Source organism: Brachyhypopomus gauderio, unplaced genomic scaffold, assembly GCF_052324685.1.
Source record: "Brachyhypopomus gauderio isolate BG-103 unplaced genomic scaffold, BGAUD_0.2 sc54, whole genome shotgun sequence".
Lineage (NCBI taxonomy): Eukaryota > Metazoa > Chordata > Actinopteri > Gymnotiformes > Hypopomidae > Brachyhypopomus > Brachyhypopomus gauderio.
The window spans coordinates 203,127-225,942 of NW_027506878.1; the positions used below are offsets into that span (position 1 = coordinate 203,127).

General features: G+C 41.5%; 2 protein-coding genes across 2 annotated transcripts in view; both read right to left on the minus strand.

Moving 5' to 3' along the window:
* Positions 1–6,646, minus strand: part of LOC143488804 (uncharacterized) — a 34,024-nt gene extending 27,378 nt beyond the window's left edge. The window contains 1 exon segment of the mRNA XM_076987713.1: positions 6,118–6,646. Coding sequence (XP_076843828.1) covers positions 6,118–6,481 — 364 coding nt within the window. The 5' untranslated portion in view covers positions 6,482–6,646.
* A 1,196-nt stretch (positions 6,647–7,842) lies between these two features.
* Positions 7,843–22,816, minus strand: part of LOC143488808 (GTPase IMAP family member 8-like) — a 32,573-nt gene continuing 17,599 nt past the window's right edge. Inside the window, exon 4 of the mRNA XM_076987720.1 lies at positions 7,843–8,832. Within this exon, the coding sequence (XP_076843835.1) occupies positions 8,087–8,832 (746 nt within the window). The 3' untranslated portion in view covers positions 7,843–8,086. The remainder of the gene's footprint in view (positions 8,833–22,816) is intronic.

A 22,816-nucleotide genomic window follows, 5' to 3' on the forward strand; every position in this document is an offset into this window, starting at 1 on the left:
TCAAAGTTCATGAATAGACGGTTTCATGAGCAACGTCACCAAAAAGATGCGCGCGCATTTTGGCAACGGAAGTGGAGATTTGTCCCATGGGACCACAGTGCAGATCCAAATTCTTTACCATATAAACAAGATAATAAACGTTACTATTTTCAAGCACTGTATGTATGTGTAGCAAGACATTATTGCACTATTATCCTCACACAATGATGATGCATATACGCAGGTATTTAGATTTAATTCGATCTTTCAAAATAAAAGTCTCTCAATAATAGCCGAATCTACTGTAAGTCTCTACGTCAGTCAGCTTAATAATCAAGATCGTATCATTTATATGAGCAAACTCACCCTGCCGACAGGAGAAATTCTTCCAGATCCTTACAAAATATTAGAATGGGAGAATGATTTGTCAGAATGGCCTCCAGTTCAGTGGCCAGATATCTTTACTTATTTGATTGAGAAACCTAGCGTTTACACTAAAGAGAAACTGCGCGCCTACAAGTCACTGGATGAAATTAGGTGATTATTTTGGTGAACATGCTACAATGATAAAAAAAAAGTACAGAGACATATATTGTAGAAAAATATTTTATTTGTTACTGTACTCAGTTTAATAAACGTGGCAAATGAAATTATAAATCTCATATGTGTATATACAATAGACAATGCATATACAATGTATGAAATACATACGTGAAATCCGAAAGTGCTTGCACTAGCTAGTTAGCAATAGCACTTCGGACAAGCCCATTTTTATTTTAAGCCCTCGCCGAGTAATTGACAGTTATAACCAGACATCCTGAATTAAATAAATGTACGAAAATCCACCTGACCTAAAATGAAATGGGCGCTACAGACGCGGGCATTCTTTATGATGTCCTCTGTCCAGTCCACCCTGTTAATAGCCTGCAGCCATAGCCGTCTCCTATTGCTCTGAAATGGACGCGATCCAGATGGTATTCGATAAAACTATAAACCTTTACCCGACGAATAACGGTTCGAACAGCCGTATACACAACAACCAGACATCTCTATTTTGAACAACACTACATATTTAAAAAAACAGTGCTGATGCTAACGCAAGTCAATGATAAAATGCTACACTTCCGTTGCCAATATGTGCGCGCATCTTTGTGACGTCATCTTTGTATACAAACTTTGAAAGGGTCTATTCCACCTTGTAACTTCGCACGCACAAAAATCGAGAGGTGCACGACCTCGCGACGCGACCGCGCGCGTGGCCAACGCGCATGGGCAGAGCCACCGCGATTGCACCATTTTTGCCGCGCGGACCCTTACGGCAGTCACGACGTGTCAAGTGAACCTAGATTACGAAGCTCAAGTGTTGAGTGAAGGCAGCAGCAGAGTAAACGAGACGCGACCGGAGCATGCGCAGTTTTCTCATGAGACAGCCTGATCGCTTGACCCGATGACAGCGCCAACTAACATGTTTATAATTGTAACGAGTAACTATACAGCACGTAAAACATGTATCGGAGTAAAAGTATTAAACTGATGGAAAATATGTAGTGAAGTAAAAGTGGAAGTAGGAGAAAAAAATAATACTCCAGTAAAGTACAGATACTGCATTTTAGTACTTAAGTACAGTAGTGAAGTAGTTCTTCTTCGTTACTATACAACTCTGCTACTGTCCTATAGATCTTTCATTTCATTCTAGCCGACACACTTCTATCACAGATCACCCCAGACACTTTATGCCATCCACACCACCCTGCCTGCACTCTCTTCTTTACCTCTCTTTCACTTCCTCAGTTACTCTGTACCCTCAACCCTAAATAGGTAAACTCGTCAACCTTCACCAAATCAACTCCTTGTTACTGGACCTGTCTACCGTCTGCCCTCTCATTCACACACATGTACTCTGTTTTACTCCTGCTCACTTTCATTCCCCTGCTCTCCAAAGCATATCTCCATCTTTCCAAGCTCACCTCCACCTGCTCCCTACTCTCACTACAGATCACAATGTCATCAGCAAACATCATAGTCCAAGGGGACTCCTGCCTAACCTCGTCCGTCAGTTTGTCCATGACAATTGCGAACAGGAAGGGACTCAGGGCTGATCCCTGATGTAGTCCTACCCCAACTTTAAACCCATCTGTCATTCCTACCGCACATCTCACTGCTGTCACACTGTTCTCATACATATCCTGCACTACCCTCACATACTTTTCTGCTACTCCTGACTTCCTCATACAATACCACAGCTCCTGTCTCGGTACTCTATCATAAGCTTTCTCTAAGTCAACAAACACACAATGTAACTCCTTCTGTCCTTCCCTATACTTCTCCATTAACACTCTCAAAGCAAACATAGCATCTGTGGTGCACTTAGCTGGCATGAAACCATACTGCTGCTCACAGATCTCTACCTCTCCTCTAAGCCTAGCTTCCATTACTCTTTCCCAGATTTTCAGGCTGTGACTGATCAACTTTATTCCCCTGTAATTACTACAGCTCTGAACGTCACCCTTATTCTTGAAAATCGGCACCATTATGCTTCATCTCGACTCCTCAGGCATCTTCTGACCTTCCAAGATTCTGTTAAATAACCCAGTCAAAAACTCCACTGCTGTCTCTCCCAAACATTTCCATACCTCCACTGGAATATCATCTGGTCCAACTGCCTTACCACACTTCATTCTCCGAATTGCAGCCCTTACTTCCTCCTTGCTCACCTGAGGCACTTCCTGATTCACAACCTCTACCTCTTCTAACCTTCTTTCCCTTTCATTCTTTTGATTCATCAGTTTCTCAAAATACTCCATCCACCTTTCCAAGACACTCTCCTCATCAGACAACACATTTCCATCTTTATCCTTTATCATCCTAACCTGCTGCACATCCTGCCCATCACGGTTTCTCTGTCTGGCCAATCTGTACAGATCCTTTTCCCCTTCCTTAGTGTCCAACTTCTCATACAGCGTGCTATATGCCTTCTCTTTAGCTTCTGCCACTGCTCTCTTTGCCTTACGACACATCTCCTTGTACCTCTGTCTACTTTCTTCATCTCGCTGAAAATCCCAATTCTTTTTAGCCAACCGCTTTCCTCTCAAACTTTCCTGAACTTCCTCATTCCACCACCACGACTCTTTGTCGGTCTTCCTCTGTCCTGAGGTCACACCAAGTACCTTCCTAGCCACATCCCTCACTGCATTTGAAGTCTCATCCCAGGTATCCAGAACACCACCACCATTACCCAGTACCTGCCTCACCTCATCCCTGAATTTTACACCACAGTCCTCATCCTTTAACTTCCACCACCTGATCTTAGGTTCCGCTCTCACTCTCTTCCTCTTCTTCACCTCCAAAACCATCCTACATATCACCATCCTATGCTGTTTAGCTACACTCTCCCCGGGTAACACCTTGCAATCACTAACCTCTTTCAGGTTTCGTCTCCTATAGAGGATATAGTCGACCTGTGTGCATCTTCCCCCACTCTTATATGTTACCCTGTGCTCTTCCTTTTTCTTAAAGTAAGTGTTAACTACAGCCATCTTTATCCTTTTAGCACAATCTACCACCATTTGTCCTTCCATATTCCTTATATTAACACCGTATCTACCCAACACCTCCTCATCACCACTGGTCCCTCCACCAACATGTCCATTTAAATCTGCTCCAATAACCACTCTCTCTTCTTTAGGAACCTGCAAAACAACTTCATCTAACTTTCTCCAGAATCCTTCTTCTCCACATCACAACCTACCTGAGGAGCATAAGCACTGATGACATTCATCATCACTCCATCAATCTCTAACTTTACACAGATCACCCTGTCACTTACTCGCTTTACCTCCACTACAGTCTTACTAAACTCATCCTTCAGGATTACCCCTACTCCATTTCTCTTCCTGTCTACACCATGATAGAAGAGTTTGAAGCCACCACCAATGCTCCTGGCCTTGCTCCCCTTCCACTTGGTCTCCTGTACACACAGTATATCTATCTTCCTCCTGTCCATCGCATTAGCTAGCTCTCTCCCTTTACCTGTCATAGAGCCCACATTCAATGTACCAACTCTAGCCTCCACCTTCCTGCTCTACCTCCTCTCCTTCAGCTTCAGAACCCTCTTCCCCCTCTCCTCCTCCTCCTCCTTGTCCCAACAGTAGTCCAATTTCCACTAATGCCCTGTTGGACAACAGCACCAGTGGTGGTCGTTGTTAACCCGGGCCTCAACCGATCCGGTATGGAATTTCTGTTTTTGATCCGCATCATTTGATCTGACGCAGATTTTACACCGGATGCCCTTCCTGACGCAACCCTCCCAATTTATCCGGGCTTGGGACCGTTACACAAATATTTCATTGTTACAACAATAATGAGTCTGACGGCTCACATTCAAATACTCACTCAAACATCACTAAACATTCACAGTCTGTAAAATGCTATTCCTTACATCCAAATTCATCTGTTACTCTGATATAATCTAAATCTATAAACAATTTGGTAAATAACATCTACTTCAGTATTTTAATTTTGGTCTGTCACGGTAGGCTGGCCCCAATTCCTCAATTGAAACACCCACACCCAGACATAACCGCACAAAGACCCGCCCCTGCTCACAGTGTCCCACCTACTGACACACCCTCTTATCTGCACACACACCTGTTCCCTGTTTTCTCTCTCCCTGTATATCCCGCAGGTCCCATCATCCTGCGTCCTGCTGCTTCTGTCCCGTTACATGATCTATGTCACGATCATTGAGGTAATATAGCATGGGGCTCATTTATGAGGAACTTATGATTGATTATAGATGTGCCAGAGACTAAAGCTGAATGAATGACTTCTCATGAAAATATTTTACAATATTTTTTAGATTTAAAGATTTTTTTAATGCATTTTCAAGCAACATCATATTTCTAAACTTACAAAAAATCAAGCAGGCGCAGAACCTCAGATTCCAGCAACATCTATTTCAGTATTTTAATTTTGGTCTGTCATGGTAGGCTGCCCCAAATCCTCAGGGGAAACGCCCACATCCAGACATAACCGCACCAAGACACGCCCCTGCTCAGAGTGCCCCACCTACTGACACACCCTCTCATCTGCACACACACCTGTTCCCTGTTTTCTCTCCCCCTGTATATCCCGCAGGTCCCATCATCCTGCGTCCTGCTGCTTCTGTCCCGTTACATGATCTACGTCAGGATCATTGAGGTAATATAACATGGGGCTCATTTATGAGGAACTTATGATTGATTATAGATGTGCAGAAGACTAAAGCTGAATTAAGTCTTTACATGAAAATATATTGCAATATTGTTCAGGACGTTGTTGATGTTTATAAAAATGCATTTACAAGCAATATCTATTTCCAGTCATTTATTCTTTCATACCAGCGAGCGTTCATGTACAGGAGAACAGAACTAAAACTACCAAATGGAATGATATTCATGTTTAGATTTTAAAAATTTATAATATCTAACATGTAGCACTTTGTTATGCGAGTGTCTGAAGTTCTCAGTAAAGTTCTGATTAGGAAAATGAAAAAAAGCTTCACTGTAGCTAATCAATTTCTGTGCAAAATGATCAAATTCTTACTGTAGAAACTGTTTACAGCATGTTACTGTAAATCTGCAAAGCATCATGGTCAAAATTCAGTGGAGGGTGAATTCTACAGTAAATATAATTTTGTTGTGAATCATAATACAGTAATTTTGAGCGGGATTTATTCAGCAATTTAAACAGAAATCCACTTTTGCTAATGGTAGGCAACATCCACACAGACAGGTTTATATTAACCCGCGTTGAAATCACTGTTTTTATTGTAGGCACGTAGGTACACCAGCAGCCAGTCTTCTAGTGCTAATGGTTAGCTCAGCTAACGCTATTAGCCGAGCCTTTTTTAGCTCACATCTTAATAAAAATTTCAGTAAGAACCGTAAGTACTGTGATTAAATGTACAGTATGCATACTGTGAAATTGATTACAGCAACTTATTAGCTAATTGCTGCCAGCAAGTTACTGTAAATTTCACAGTAGTCTTCTTACAGTGTTCATAAGATCATCAAGTAGTTTAATTTTATGACCAGGCACAAGATTAAAAATTCAGAAAGAATATAACTGGAGTTATAAAAACAAAAAACAGAAACTTACCCATAACCCCTCTGATGTCCTCTCTCTGTTTCTGCACCTTCATCATCCTCTCTCCTCCTCTCTCTTCTAATATTCTCTTCTTCTCTTCCACCTCCTGTAGAATCTTTCTGTCCATTTCAAAATGACAGCCACTGTTTGCTGCCACCATCTCCTCTATCTTCTCCAGCAGCTCTGTGACCTGAGTGTCATCACCCCTGTTCTTATTTTTGAGAACATGATACCTGTTCCCACATTTCTCAACCAACCACTGGAGGGCGTTGTCTTCACTCTCAATGTACTGCTCTATGGGTGTGTCTATCAGATAGTCCCCATATGTGAACAGAACTATAGTGTGACTCCAGACTCTCTCAGTGAGAAGTTGCATGTGTCCCACATAATCTTTACATGTTGTTCCCACACATAACACCAGCAGTAGAACATGGGGTCCTGGAGGACACCGAGACACACTGAGCACAATCTCCTGTTTCAGTATCTCACTGCTCTCCTCTACAGTGTTATTCCTCCACCATCCTGGAGCTTCAACCACAGTGATCTTCCTCCCTGCTACTTCTCCCTGTCTCTTCACACACTGAGCAGTTCTCTTTAACTCAAACTCCTCTCTGCCCGTTACATGATCTATGTCACGATCATTGAGGTAATATAGCATGGGGCTCATTTATGAGGAACTTATGATTGATTATAGATGTGCCAGAGACTAAAGCTGAATGAATGACTTCTCATGAAAATATTTTACAATATTTTTTAGATTTAAAGATTTTTTTAATGCATTTTCAAGCAACATCATATTTCTAAACTTACAAAAAATCAAGCAGGCGCAGAACCTCAGATTCCAGCAACATCTATTTCAGTATTTTAATTTTGGTCTGTCATGGTAGGCTGCCCCAAATCCTCAGGGGAAACGCCCACATCCAGACATAACCGCACCAAGACACGCCCCTGCTCAGAGTGCCCCACCTACTGACACACCCTCTCATCTGCACACACACCTGTTCCCTGTTTTCTCTCCCCCTGTATATCCCGCAGGTCCCATCATCCTGCGTCCTGCTGCTTCTGTCCCGTTACATGATCTACGTCAGGATCATTGAGGTAATATAACATGGGGCTCATTTATGAGGAACTTATGATTGATTATAGATGTGCAGAAGACTAAAGCTGAATTAAGTCTTTACATGAAAATATATTGCAATATTGTTCAGGACGTTGTTGATGTTTATAAAAATGCATTTACAAGCAATATCTATTTCCAGTCATTTATTCTTTCATACCAGCGAGCGTTCATGTACAGGAGAACAGAACTAAAACTACCAAATGGAATGATATTCATGTTTAGATTTTAAAAATTTATAATATCTAACATGTAGCACTTTGTTATGCGAGTGTCTGAAGTTCTCAGTAAAGTTCTGATTAGGAAAATGAAAAAAAGCTTCACTGTAGCTAATCAATTTCTGTGCAAAATGATCAAATTCTTACTGTAGAAACTGTTTACAGCATGTTACTGTAAATCTGCAAAGCATCATGGTCAAAATTCAGTGGAGGGTGAATTCTACAGTAAATATAATTTTGTTGTGAATCATAATACAGTAATTTTGAGCGGGATTTATTCAGCAATTTAAACAGAAATCCACTTTTGCTAATGGTAGGCAACATCCACACAGACAGGTTTATATTAACCCGCGTTGAAATCACTGTTTTTATTGTAGGCACGTAGGTACACCAGCAGCCAGTCTTCTAGTGCTAATGGTTAGCTCAGCTAACGCTATTAGCCGAGCCTTTTTTAGCTCACATCTTAATAAAAATTTCAGTAAGAACCGTAAGTACTGTGATTAAATGTACAGTATGCATACTGTGAAATTGATTACAGCAACTTATTAGCTAATTGCTGCCAGCAAGTTACTGTAAATTTCACAGTAGTCTTCTTACAGTGTTCATAAGATCATCAAGTAGTTTAATTTTATGACCAGGCACAAGATTAAAAATTCAGAAAGAATATAACTGGAGTTATAAAAACAAAAAACAGAAACTTACCCATAACCCCTCTGATGTCCTCTCTCTGTTTCTGCACCTTCATCATCCTCTCTCCTCCTCTCTCTTCTAATATTCTCTTCTTCTCTTCCACCTCCTGTAGAATCTTTCTGTCCATTTCAAAATGACAGCCACTGTTTGCTGCCACCATCTCCTCTATCTTCTCCAGCAGCTCTGTGACCTGAGTGTCATCACCCCTGTTCTTATTTTTGAGAACATGATACCTGTTCCCACATTTCTCAACCAACCACTGGAGGGCGTTGTCTTCACTCTCAATGTACTGCTCTATGGGTGTGTCTATCAGATAGTCCCCATATGTGAACAGAACTATAGTGTGACTCCAGACTCTCTCAGTGAGAAGTTGCATGTGTCCCACATAATCTTTACATGTTGTTCCCACACATAACACCAGCAGTAGAACATGGGGTCCTGGAGGACACCGAGACACACTGAGCACAATCTCCTGTTTCAGTATCTCACTGCTCTCCTCTACAGTGTTATTCCTCCACCATCCTGGAGCTTCAACCACAGTGATCTTCCTCCCTGCTACTTCTCCCTGTCTCTTCACACACTGAGCAGTTCTCTTTAACTCAAACTCCTCTCTGCCCAGGATGGTGTTTCCTGCTGAACTCTTCCCAGCATCTCTGTACCCCAGCAGAACAATCCTCAGATCTGAGAGATGGTGTGTGTCATCTGCAAAATAAATAGAAACAAACACACAAATATATAGCTGTTTGTTGTCAATATTTTATTTATTGGAATATTTTAGTAAGAATTGTGTGTAATAAATACAATTAAAACACAATTTACAGAACCAATTCTCATGTATTGTATTGTCTTTTACGAAAATCATTAAAATAGAAATAGAAAACAGAAAATAGAACAAAATCATTGAGTCACACCAGCCCTTTATGAATGAGACAGTCTTCTTGTGGTCTATATTCTACTTCTTTCGGCAATTCCCGTTTAGGGGTCGCCACAGCAGATCAAACTCCTCCATCTGGCCCTATCCTGAGTGTCTTCCACTGACACACCAGCCACTCTCATATCCTCTACCACTGCATCCATAAACCTCCTCTTAGGTCTACCTCTCCTCCTCTTGCCTGGAAGTTCCATCCTCAAGACCCTCCTACTTATAAACCTCTCCTCCCTCCTCTGTACATGTCCAAACCATCTCAATCTTGCTTCTCTAACTCTATCTCCAAAACATGCTACACGTGCTGATCCTCTAATAGGATCAGAAATGAGTCCTGAAATGAGAATCAGGAATGAATGGACGGTGACGATGACGGTGTAACGCTACTCCTCGGGAGACAGAGTGCGATCAGCAAGATGGCGGCACACACTATCTAACAACCTAACTAACAAAACAAACAAGAGAAAACGACAGCAAACAAAACACAACACCCTGGAAGCGTTAGAAGAATTCGTCGACGAGTATTACCGTCTATATTGCAGCATGAGCTCGGACAAAGGAGAAGGAAAGAAAGGAAAAATGAAGGCAACTCCTATCTCCAAAAGACCACGTCCGACCAGCTCGACCGGAGACTCAGAGGAAAAGGATTCCCCAACCCACACAGAGGTTAGTGAAATCCTCATCTCCATTGACTCCAAACTAGCAACCCTGGACGCGAGAATCTCACTAGTTGAGATCCTGCACAAAGAATTCCAGTCGCTGCGTGAAAGCCTAGAGTTCAGCCAGGAGCAGGTTGCATCACTGGCAAAAGAAAACAAAACCCTACAGTACAATATAAACACCGTCACAACCCAACTTTCACACATTACCAAAGAAAACAAGGAAATGAAAAGAACCATACTAGACTTACAAACTCGCAGCATGAGGGACAATATTGTATTTTCCGGGATCCCCGAAAATACATCCGAAAACCTGGAAAAGCTGATCACGGAGTTCATAATCTCCAAACTTAAAATCCCACCTGAAACGGCCAACACCATAACCTTTCACCGCGCACACCGCCTGGGAGGAATAAACATGCAAAACAAACGCCCCAGACCCATTGTGGCAAAAGTGGAACACTATAAACACAAACAACTCATACTCGGCAAAGGAAGAGAACTGAAAGGAACAAACTACGGCATAAATGACCAATACCCCCGTGAAATACTTGACAGACGGAAAAAATTACTCACCGTGAGAAAACAGCTGATTCAAAACGGAAAACGGGCAGTTCTCTCCGTGGATAAACTATACGTGGATGGCCAGCTATACAGAGATCAAGAAATCACTCCCTGGCTGTACTGATACGAGATGGATGATCATCAGTGAAGATACATCACAACTGACTACCTGACAGCTGACTACAAGCTCTCTTTTCTCCCTTAAACCTGATTCGATGTCTATATATATGTGTATATATATATATATATATATATATATATATATATATATATATATATATATATATATATATATATATATATATATATCTACCCGCCTACATATTGGTTGATCTACATAGCTAGACAATTACAAATATTGACAATTACAAATATTTTAATAAGTATACATTATATACATTATATATATATATATATATATATATATATAATGTATACATACATTATATACATTATATATATAATTAATATACATAAGAATGTACATCTGAATATGTACTAATAACTATCCATCATATCATCGCACTCGTCTACACTACACCTTCCTTCATGTACAAAAGAGGAAAACGACCCTGCATTACCCTCCTTTTCCCCACCCCTATCTTTCTCTCTATCCTCTGTCTGTCCCAAATTAATTACATTCACCTAAATAGAATCATGAACATAACTATACAATTAATTACAAACTATTGGACACCTTACAACACTCCAACATGCTACAATTAAAATTAGTTACATGGAACATACATGGAATCGGCTCCCAAGAAAAAAAAACTAAAATATTTTCCTATCTCAATAGATTAAAAGCAGATATATGCCTCCTACAGGAAACTCACCTAACAGAATCAGATCAACAAAAATTGAAATCAGCAGAATACAATCACATATTTACAGCCAATTACAACTCTAAGCAAAGAGGTGTAGCCATTTTAATTCATAACAAAATTACATTCACACACAATGCTACAATCACAAACCCAGATGGACGATACATCATCATAAATATCACCATTAACAACCACACTTTTACCATTGCTAACATCTACGGACCAAACATCGACAATCCCTTTTTTTCCATGACTTCTTCACACAAGTAACCTCAATAACTGACTCTTCAATAATAATAGGAGGCGATTTTAATACAGTTATTGATCCAACACTAGACCGGTCAGCCTATACTCAGAACACACGCAACTGGAATTCCACTGAAATAATAAAACAATACATGCAAGATTTCGGTCTTGGTGATAGCTGGCGACAAAATCATCCAACCACCAAAGAATTCACATTTTACTCAGCAGTACATAAATCATACTCACGCATTGACTATTTTTTAATCAGTAATTCAATTCTGTCAAATATTGTACATACACAAATTCACCCTATAACAATAAGTGACCATGCTCCTGTCTCAATAATATGGAACTCAAACCAACAACACAAACAGACATTTAGATGGCGCCTTAACACATCACTTCTCAATGATCAAGAATTCGATAATTATATTAAAAAAGAGTGGACATCCTTTTTAGAAATAAATGACACTCCAGACATACCAGCATCACTTTTATGGGAAACAGGTAAAGCAGTGCTAAGAGGAAAAATAATCTCATACGCTACATTTAAAAAGAAGAAAGAAACAGAACTTGAGATACAGTTAGAATCAAAAATGAAGGAATTAGAAAATATTACCATAAGTAACCCATCTGAAGATAAGCAAAAAGAACTTAGGAAACTTAGATACGATTTAAACGAATTGACAAATAAAAAAACTAAATTCCTACTACAAAGATTAAGACATGAAAACATCGAATACTCAAATAAATCTGGAAAATATTTAGCAAATCTTATTAAGCGTAATAAAGAAAAAACATTTATTCCAACCATAAAAAACTTAGCAGGGAAAACAGTGCAGACACCTGATGAGATAAACAACACCTTTAAAGATTTTTTCAAAAAAGTATACTCATCAGACAATGAAACCCACTTAGACGAAATTAATAATTTCCTGGACCATATCAAACTACCTAAATTAACTGAAAACCAAAAACAAACACTCGAAAGACCATTATCCCTAGAAGAACTTTACAAAGCTTTAAAACATATGCCCAACAGTAAAGCCCCAGGACCTGATGGATTCCCTGCTGAGTTTAATAAACACTTTTGGCCATCCTTATCACAACTCTTTTACAGAACAATAACAGAAATCAAACAAAATGCAAAACTCCCAACAAACATGAATGCTGCAACCATCTCCCTTCACCTTAAACCAAACAAAGACCCTACCCAACCATCTAGCTACAGACCATTATCATTAATGAATACAGACACAAAAATAATCAGCAAGGCGCTAGCCAACAGAGTAGAAACAGTAATTCATAATTTAATACATCCTGATCAAACGGGTTTTCTCAAAGGTCGACACTCATCCACAAATATGCGCAGATTAGTGAACATAATAGATTACACCTCACACCAAAACATACCAACAGCAATTATAACGCTAGATGCAGAAAAAGCCTTTGACAGAGTAAACTGGAAATTCTTATTTACCACACTGTATAAACTCGGATTTGGAGAATCATGTATTAACTGGATAGAGATCTTATACACTGCACCTAAGGCTACAGTCAACACCAACGGGGTAATATCACAACCTTTCACATTACACCAGGGGACCAGACAAGGATGCTCACTCTCTCCTTATCTATTCTCTATCTTCATAGAACCACTAGCAGCAGCAATACGACAAAACACAGACATTAAAGGAATCCAAACACCTAACATGGAACATAAAATCAGTCTATATGCAGACGACATCTTACTATTTCTACAAAAACCACATATCTCAATAACAAAAACAATTAAAACAATTGAAACCTATTCAATAATATCAGAGTACTCAATTAACTGGTCAAAATCTGCAATTCTCCCAATAAATATAAATAAATGTGATAATGAACTGAAAACATTACCTATCCCAATATGTAGTAATTACATCATATATCTGGGTATAAAGATATCTGCCCAGCTGTCAGAATTGTTCAAGCTTAACTACAATCCATTAACTAAAACAATAAGTGACGATCTTCACCGCTGGACTACACTTCCTCTTTCACTTGCTGGCAGAATTGCTACGATTAAAATGACAATATTACCAAAAATCAATTATTTATTTTCAGTGATTCCCATTCAGCCCCCACTCACTTGGTTTCAGACTTTAAATACCACAATAACTGATTATTATTGGAAGAATAAACCAGCTAGAATCAAACTCACAACGTTACAGAATTCGAAATCATATGGCGGTCTAGAGGCACCAAATTTCCACAATTATTACCTGGAAAATCAATTACAATATATATTAAAATGGATAAAACCTAATAGTACAAATAGATCATGGACTGATTTAGAACAAGCACTATGTAAAGATATACAAATATCCAATTTACCATTTATCAGCCAAACAATTAAACATCACCCATGTTTTTATAATACAACTGTGGCCACAACTCTGACAGCCTGGTGGAATTTTCACAAACTAACAAACTCAGCACTAACACCAACCATCCACTCACCCATCTGGAATAACCCGGACTTTACAATTAATAAAAAAACATTAAATTATCTATCATGGGCTAATAAGGGAATCACACACCTAAAACATCTGTATAACAATACCACACTGATGTCACTACCACAAATAACCCAGAATTACGGAATCGAAAGAACTCAGTTCTTACAATATCACCAGTTAAGATCACTCATTTGTTCAAACTACAAACTACTCTAGCCCTCTCTACACCAATCTCAGAACTTCTTAACATTAATACAGCAAATAAAACATTATCCAAAATATATAAAATTATATCTCAATTAAATCTTAACATGAGCCTACCGTATAAGCAATGGGAAGAAGATTTATCATCAACTTTTAATACCAACTTTTGGATACAGATATGTAATAATAACTATAGCATTATCACAAATACTAATTTACAACTAATCCAGTATAAAGTTATCCACCGAGTACACTATACCACATACAAAATGTATAAAATGGGATTCACAAACTCACCAAACTGTACACACTGTAATCAGAACACTGTTGATAATTATATCCATGCTATGTGGCACTGCACTCCAGTTAACCTGTTTTGGAACGAAGTCACTACCAATCTATCTCAAGCACTAAATACCCAAATTCATCCAACTCCTTCATTATGCCTACTAGGGGACATATCAACCATTAGCACAACACCACAAAACAATAGAACAATCCTAATGTCGCTAGTCATTGCCAAAAAAGTCATCCTCATGAATTGGAAAACAAAAAATAACATAAACATCAATCACTGGAAAAATCTAATATATTATATCCCCCCAGATACACACTTAGAGCCTACCATAAATACAGATACAGACTTAATCTAGACACAACTAACTCAAATATTACATCACAACATAAGCAAATTCAACGGTAGCAAACAAATCACAAGTTCATGATTAAAGTACATTTCTATCTTTTTATAAGCAATATGGTATATTATATATTATTGTATTATATTATGTTATATTATAATATACTATATTGCACTATATTATACCATATACATATTATATATCTGTATAACCCCCTCTTCCTTTTGTTTCTGTCCCCCTTTACACCCCCCCTTTTCTTCTCCCTTTATACCCCCCTCCCCCCCATTTAAAATGTGCTAAATTTATACACATTTTTATGATTGAATAAACAATAAAGTATCAATAGTCCTCCGAAGAGGGGGGGTGGTGGTGGGGGAAAAAAAAAGGATCAGAAATGAGTTTATACTTCCTCGTCACTCCAAATGAGAATCTGAATATCTTCATCTCAGACACCTCCATCTCCCTCACCTGTCTCTTTGTCTGTGCCACTGTCTTCCGTCCATACAACATAGCAGGTCTCACTACTGTCCTATAGATCTTTCATTTCATTCTAGCCGACACAATTCTATCACAATTCTATCACCTAGACACTTTATGCCATCCACACCACCCTGCCTACACTCTCTTCTTTACCTCTCTTTCACTTCCTCAGTTACTCTGTACCCTCAACCCTAAATAGGTAAACTCGTCAACCTTCACCAAATCAACTCCTTGTTACTGGACCTGTCTACCGTCTGCCCTCTCATTCACACACACATGGCCGGAGTGGGCCACTTTTTCAGCCTGGGAGTTTCATGCGCAAATCCGGCCCAAATTTATGTTTCCATCCCAATCGGCCCAAACTAGAGATTGACATGAACCGGCCCATCGGGAATCCTCCCGAATCTCCCGATTAGCCACTCCGGCTCGGCACACACATGTACTCTGTTTTACTCCTGCTCACTTTCATTCCCCTGCTCTCCAAAGCATATCTCAATCTTTCCAAGTTCACCTCCACCTGCTCCCTACTCTCACTACAGATCACAATGTCATCAGCAAACATCATAGTCCAAGGGGACTCCTGCCTAACCTCATCCGTCAGTCTGTCCATGACAATTGCGAACAGGAAGGGACTCAGGGCTGATCCCTGATGTAGTCCTACCCCAACTTTAAACCCACCTGTCATTCCTACCGCACATCTCACTGCTGTCACACTGTTCTCATACATATCCTGCACCACCCTCACATACTTTTCTGCTACTCCTGACTTCCTCATACAACACCACAGCTCCTGTCTCGGTACTCTATCGTAAGCTTTTTCTAAGTCAACAAACACACAATGTAACTCCTTCTGTCCTTCCCTATACTTCTCCATTAACACTCTCAAAGCAAACATCAGAATCAGAATCAGAATCAGGTTTATTGGCCAAGTGTGTTCGCACACACAAGGAATTTGTTTCCGGCTGTTCATGTCTCCCGTGTGCTAACAGTTCACAGATATTTTACATATAATTTACAATACACAATAAACAAGAGTATACATGGTATACGTAGTCTAAGGACATAACATAACAGTGTGCTTTAAAGTGGTCACATAACAATGTAAAAACAGTATATATAATAACTAATGTAACAAGCAGTGCAAACATGAATGATCATGAATGATCATGGATAAATATATAGATAAATATATAGATAATACTACTAGGATAGCTTTTCTACATCTCCGCAACATTGCCAAATTAAGAAATGCATTATCACAGGATGATGCAGAAAAATTGGTGCACGCATTTGTTAGCTCTAGACTAGACTACTGCAATTCACTACTGTCAGGATGTTCAAATAGGAATCTAAATAAACTTCAAGTAGTTCAAAATGCCGCAGCTAGAGTTCTGACCAGAACTAGAAAATTTCAGCATATTAGACCAGTCCTATCAGCCCTGCATTGGCTCCCAGTTAAATTTCGTATTGATTTTAAAATTCTATTATTAGCATATAAAGCACTACACGGGCTTGCTCCTGAATACCTCCAGGAACTTATTTCCTACTATGAACCCCCACGTCAACTAAGATCACAGGGTGCTGGTCTGTTATTAGTTCCACAAATTAACAAGGTAACAGCAGGGGGAAGAGCCTTTTCTTATAAGGCCCCCCAGCTTTGGAATAATCTTCCTAAATGTGTCCGGGACTCTGACACAGTCACAATCTTTAAATCTAGGTTGAAAACCCACTTATTTAGTCTAGCGTTTGATAATTAATATCCCCCTTAGATAAAGGTACAGATCCAGGGGTTCATAGACGAAGGGTTTTATGGTAGACTGGGGTACTGGTGCTGTCATCCTGTCACTGCTCGTGGTCACTCAAGTTTGTTGACAGTGCAGTGGACGGATGCCATTGTCTCAGAATGCCCCCAAGCCTATGTTACCTTCTGGTTCTGCCTTTTTTTAGCTAGGCTGTAATAATTTAACTTAGTGCCGGAGTTGCTGCCACACTCCAGAAATGTTTATAATTTTACCTGTCCTGTATATGTCCTCATACAGAGCTAATTTTCCCTGTTTCATTTCTCCACATGGCTGCCCGCCTGCTTGAGGAATAATGAGATGAGGAGAGACAAGCGATCCATCCTGGCCGGCCACCTCCTGCCTAACCGGATGCCTACACCATGATGGACATTATTACATATTTTTCGGTCTAAATTGACATTATTGCATCTTTTACATTCTGTCTACATTCTGTCTATATTGTTGTTGTTGTCATGGTGACCGGTGTCGGCCAGAGGAGGATGGGTTCCCCCCCTGAGTCTTGGTTCCTCTCAAGGTTTCTTCCTCATGCAAAAAACTAGGGAGTTTTTCCTTGCCACTGTCGCCTTTGGCTTGCTCACTGGGGGCTAGGACTCGGCACTTGTAAAGCTGCTTTGTGACAACAACTGTTGTAAAAAGCGCTATATAAATAAAATTTGATTGATTGATTGATTGATAAGGTGCAATAGTGCAGTGGTTTTAGAATAAGAGTGCTAATGGTTGTTTATGGTGTATATGGTCTGGGTGATGGGTGTCTGGTGATCAGTTGTTGATGAAGGTGATGGCCTGTGGGTAGAAGCTGTTCTTGTGTCTGACAGTCTTAGTGGACAGCGTTCTGTAGCGTCTGCCAGATCGGAGGAGCTGAAACATGTGGTGACCTGGATGTGAGGAGTCTGTGATGATTTTCTCTGCCCGTTTCCTGGTTCTTGAGCAGTACAAGTCCTGAATGGAGGGCAGAGAAGCATCGATGACCTTCTCAGCAGTCCGCACTGTTCTCTGCAGTCTGTTCCTATCCTGCTTTGTGGCTGCTCCAAACCACACTGTGATGGACGTGCACAGGATGGACTCAGTGACTGCAGTGTAGAACTGGATCAGCAGCTCCTGAGGCAGATCTAACTTCCTCAGCTGGCGTAGGAAGTACATCCTCTGCTGGGCCTTTTTGAGGATGGAGGTGATGTTGGGCTCCCACTTCAGGTCATGTGAGATGGTGGTGCCCAGGAACCTGAAGGTCTCTACAGTAGACACGGGGATGTTGAAGATTGTGAGGGGCAGCAGTGCTGGGGGGTGTCTCCTGAAGTCCACTCTCATCTCTACAGTCTTGAGCGTGTTCAGCTCCAGGTTGTTCTGACTGCACCAGTACATCAGTCGTTCGACTTCCTGTCTGTATGCAGACTCGTCACTGTCCTGAATGAGTCCGATGACTGTAGTGTCGTCAGCAAACTTCAGAAGTTTAACAGACGGGTCGTTAGATGTGCAGTCATTGGTGTAGAGAGAGAAGAGAAGTGGGGAGAGCACACATCCCTGAGGAGCACCAGTGCTGGTAGTCTGTGTGGAGGACATGACTTTTCCCAGCTGCACCTGCTGTTTCCTGTCTGTCAGGAAGCTGGTGATCCACTGACACATGGCAGGAGAGACATTGAGCTGGGAGAGCTTGGTGGACAGAATGCCTGGGATGATGGTGTTGAACGCCGAGCTGAAATCAAGAAACAGAATTCTTGCGTACGCCCCTGAGCAGTCCAGGTGTTACAGGATGAAATGCAGACCCATGTTAATTGCATCATCCACTGACCTGTTTGCCCGGTAGGCAAACTGCAGGGGGTCCAGCAGGTGTCCTGTGACATCTTTCAGGTGGGCCAGCACCAGTCGTTCAAAGGACTTCATGACCACAGACGTAAGAGCAACGGGCCTGTAGTCATTCAGTCCTGTGATGGAGGGTTTCTTGGGGACTGGGATGATGGTGGAGCGTTTGAAGCAGGAGGGAACTTCACACAGCTCCAACAATCTATTGAATATCATTGTGAAGATTGGAGCCAATTGTTCAGCACAGATCTTAAGGCAGGAAGGTGAGACACCATCTGGGCCAGGTGCCTTCCTGGTCTTTTGTTTCTGAAACAGTCGGCTCACGTCAGCCTCACATATTGTGAGTACAGCTTGAGTGGTGGTGGGGGGGAGAGATGGAGTAGGTATTGTAGGTGGTGGGGTGAATGTAGATGGTGCTGTAGGGGTGTGAAGAGGTGTGAATATGTCCTGCTCAAACCTGCAATAGAAACTGTTAAGGTCGTCAGCCAGGCCTTTGTTTGCGTCTGCAGGGGGGGATGGTCTTCTGTAGTTGGTAATGTGTTGAAGGCCTCTCCACACTGATCCTGGGTCGTTGGCTGAAAGCTGTTTTGGCCACTCTGATCTCCCTGGTCAGTATGTTTCTTGCCTTCTTGTACAGAGCTCTGTCCCCACTTCTGTAAGCCTCTGCCTTAGCCTGACGAAGCTGGCTGAGCTTGGTTGTAAACCATGGCTTGTTGTTGCTGAATGTGCGGTAGGTTTTTGTTGGAACACACAGTTCTTCACAAAAACTAATATAGGATGTGACAGTGTCAGTCATTTCATCCAGATTGTTTGTAGCAGTTTCAAAAACACTCCAGTCCGTGCAGTCAAAGCAGTCCTGAAGGTCTTGCTTAGCCTCCCTGGTCCACTTCTTCACTGTTTTCACAACAGGCTTTACAGATTTGAGTTTCTGCCTGTAGGTAGGAATAAGGTGAACCAGACAGTGATCCGAGTGTCCCAGAGCTGCATGGGGCACGGAGCGATAGGCATTTTTCAGAACAGTGTAGCAGTGATCCAGTGTGTTATTATCCCTGGTGGGGCAATTAACATGTTGTTTGTATTTTGGGAGTTCGTGGTTAAGTTTTGCTCTGTTAAAGTCTCCAAGTATGATGAACAATGAATCTGGGTGATTTAATTCCAATCCATTTATTTGCCCTGCCAGGTTTTGCAGTGCGTCGCTCACGCTTGCTTGGGGAGGAATGTAAATGCCGACGAGAATGAATGAAGAAAACTCCCGCGGTGAATAAAAAGGTTTGCAGTTAATAAACAGAGTCTCTAAGTTGGAGCTGCAGTGTATGTCCGCCACCTCTCGTTTTCCCCGTCAGCTCCGTTATGCGGTCTGCGCGGTGAAGATGAAAGCCGGGCAGATGTAGCGCGCTATCCGGGATGGACTCGTTGAGCCAGGTCTCAGTGAAGCAGAGAGCAGCCGAGCGGGTGAAACATTTGTAGGTCTTGTTGAGGAGAAGCAGTTCGTCCATTTTGTTGGCCAGAGAGCGGAGATTCGCTAGATGAATGGCCGGGAGAGCAGTTCTGAATCCCCGCTGACGGAGCATCACGTCCGCGCCGGCTCGCGTCCCCCGCCTGCGTCTCCGACGCGCTCTCCACAGAGCTGCCGCACCTCCGACTATTAACTCCAGAAAACTTTCCGAGTTATCGAGAACTGGTGAAAAATTTCCAGAAGTGGATTGTCCAATAGCATCTGTGGTGCACTTAGCTGGCATGAAACCATACTGCTGCTCACAGATCTGTAACTCTCCTCTAAGCCCAACTTCCACTACTCTTTCCCAGATTTTCAGGCTGTGACTGATCAACTTTATTCCCCTGTAATTACTACAGCTCTGAACGTCACCCTTATTCTTGAAAATCGGCACCATTATGCTTCATCTCCACTCCTCAGGCATCTTCAGACCTTCCAAGATTCTGTTAAATAACCCAGTCAAAAACTCCACTGCTGTCTCTCCCAAACATTTCCATACCTCCACTGGAATATCATCTGGTCCAACTGCCTTACCACACTTCATTCTCCGAATTGCAGCCCTTACTTCCTCCTTGCTCACCTGAGGCACTTCCTGATTCACAACCTCTACCTCTTCTAACCTTCTTTCCCTTTCATTCTCTTGATTTTCATTCATCAGTTTCTCAAAATACTCCATCCACCTTTCCAAGACACTCTCCTCATCAGACAACACATTTCCATCTTTATCCTTTATCATCCTAACCTGCTGCACATCCTGCGGTCACGGTTTCTCTGTCTGGCCAATCTGTACAGATCCTTTTCCCCTTCCTTAGTGTCCAACTTCTCATACAGCTTGCTATATGCCTTCTCTTTAGCTTCTGCCACTGCTCTCTTTGCCTTGCAACACATCTCCTTGTACCTCTGTCTACTTTCTTCATCTCGCTGAAAATCCCAATTGTTTTTAGCCAACCGCTTTCCTCTCAAAATTTCCTGAACTTCCTCATTCCACCACCACGACTCTTTGTCGGTCTTCCTCTGTCCTGAGGTCACACCAAGTACCTTCCTAGCCACATCCCTCACTGCATTTGAAGTCTCATTCCAGGTATCCAGAACACCACCACCATTACCCAGTACCTGCCTCACCTCATCCCTGAATTTTACACCACAGTCCTCATCCTTTAACTTCCACCACCTGATCTTAGGTTCTGCTCTCACTCTCTTCCTCTTCTTCACCTCCAAAACCATCCTACATATCACCATCCTATGCTGTTTAGCTACACTCTCCCCGGGTAACACCTTGCAATCACTAACCTCTTTCAGGTTTCGTCTCCTATAGAGGATATAGTCGGCCTGTGTGCATCTTCCCCCACTCTTATATGTTACCCTGTGCTCTTCCTTTTTCTTAAAGTAAGTGTTAACTACAGCCATCTTTATCCTTTTAGCAAAATCTACCACCATTTGTCCTTCCATATTCCTTATATTAACACCATATCTACCCAACACCTCCTCGTCACCACTGTTCCCTCCACCAACATGTCCATTTAAATCTGCTCCAATAACCACTCTCTCTTCTTTAGGAACCTGCAAAACAACTTCATCTAACTTTCTCCAGAATCCTTCTTCTCCACATCACAACCTACCTGAGGAGCATAAGCACTGATGACATTCATCATCACTCCATCAATCTCTAACTTTACACAGATCACCCTGTCACTTACTCGCTTTACCTCCACTACAGTCTTACTAAACTCATCCTTCAGGATTACCCCTACTCCATTTCTCTTCCTGTCTACACCATGATAGAAGAGTTTGAAGCCACCACCAATGCTCCTGGCCTTGCTCCCCTTCCACTTGGTCTCCTGTACACATAGTATATCTATCTTCCTCCTCTCCATCACATCAGCTAGCTCTCTCCCTTTACCTGTCATGTGAGGTTAGAGCCCACATTCAACGTACCAACTCTAGCCTCCACCTTCCTGCTCTGTCTCCTCTCCTTCATCTTCAGAACCCTCTTCCCCCCCTCTCCTCCTCCTCCTTGTCCCAACAGTAGTCCAATTTCCACTAATGCCCTGTTGGACAACAGCACCAGTGGTGGTCGTTGTTAACCCGGGCCTCAACCGATCCGGTATGGAATTTCTGTTTTTGATCCGCATCATTTGATCTGACGCAGATTTTACACCGGATGCCCTTCCTGACGCAACCCTCCCAATTTATCCGGGCTTGGGACCGTTACACAAATATTTCATTGTTACAACAATAATGAGTCTGACGGCTCACATTCAAATACTCACTCAAACATCACTAAACATTCACAGTCTGTAAAATGCTATTCCTTACATCCAAATTCATCTGTTACTCTGATATAATCTAAATCTATAAACAATTTGGTAAATAACATCTACTTCAGTATTTTAATTTTGGTCTGTCACGGTAGGCTGGCCCCAATTCCTCAATTGAAACACCCACACCCAGACATAACCGCACAAAGACCCGCCCCTGCTCACAGTGTCCCACCTACTGACACACCCTCTTATCTGCACACACACCTGTTCCCTGTTTTCTC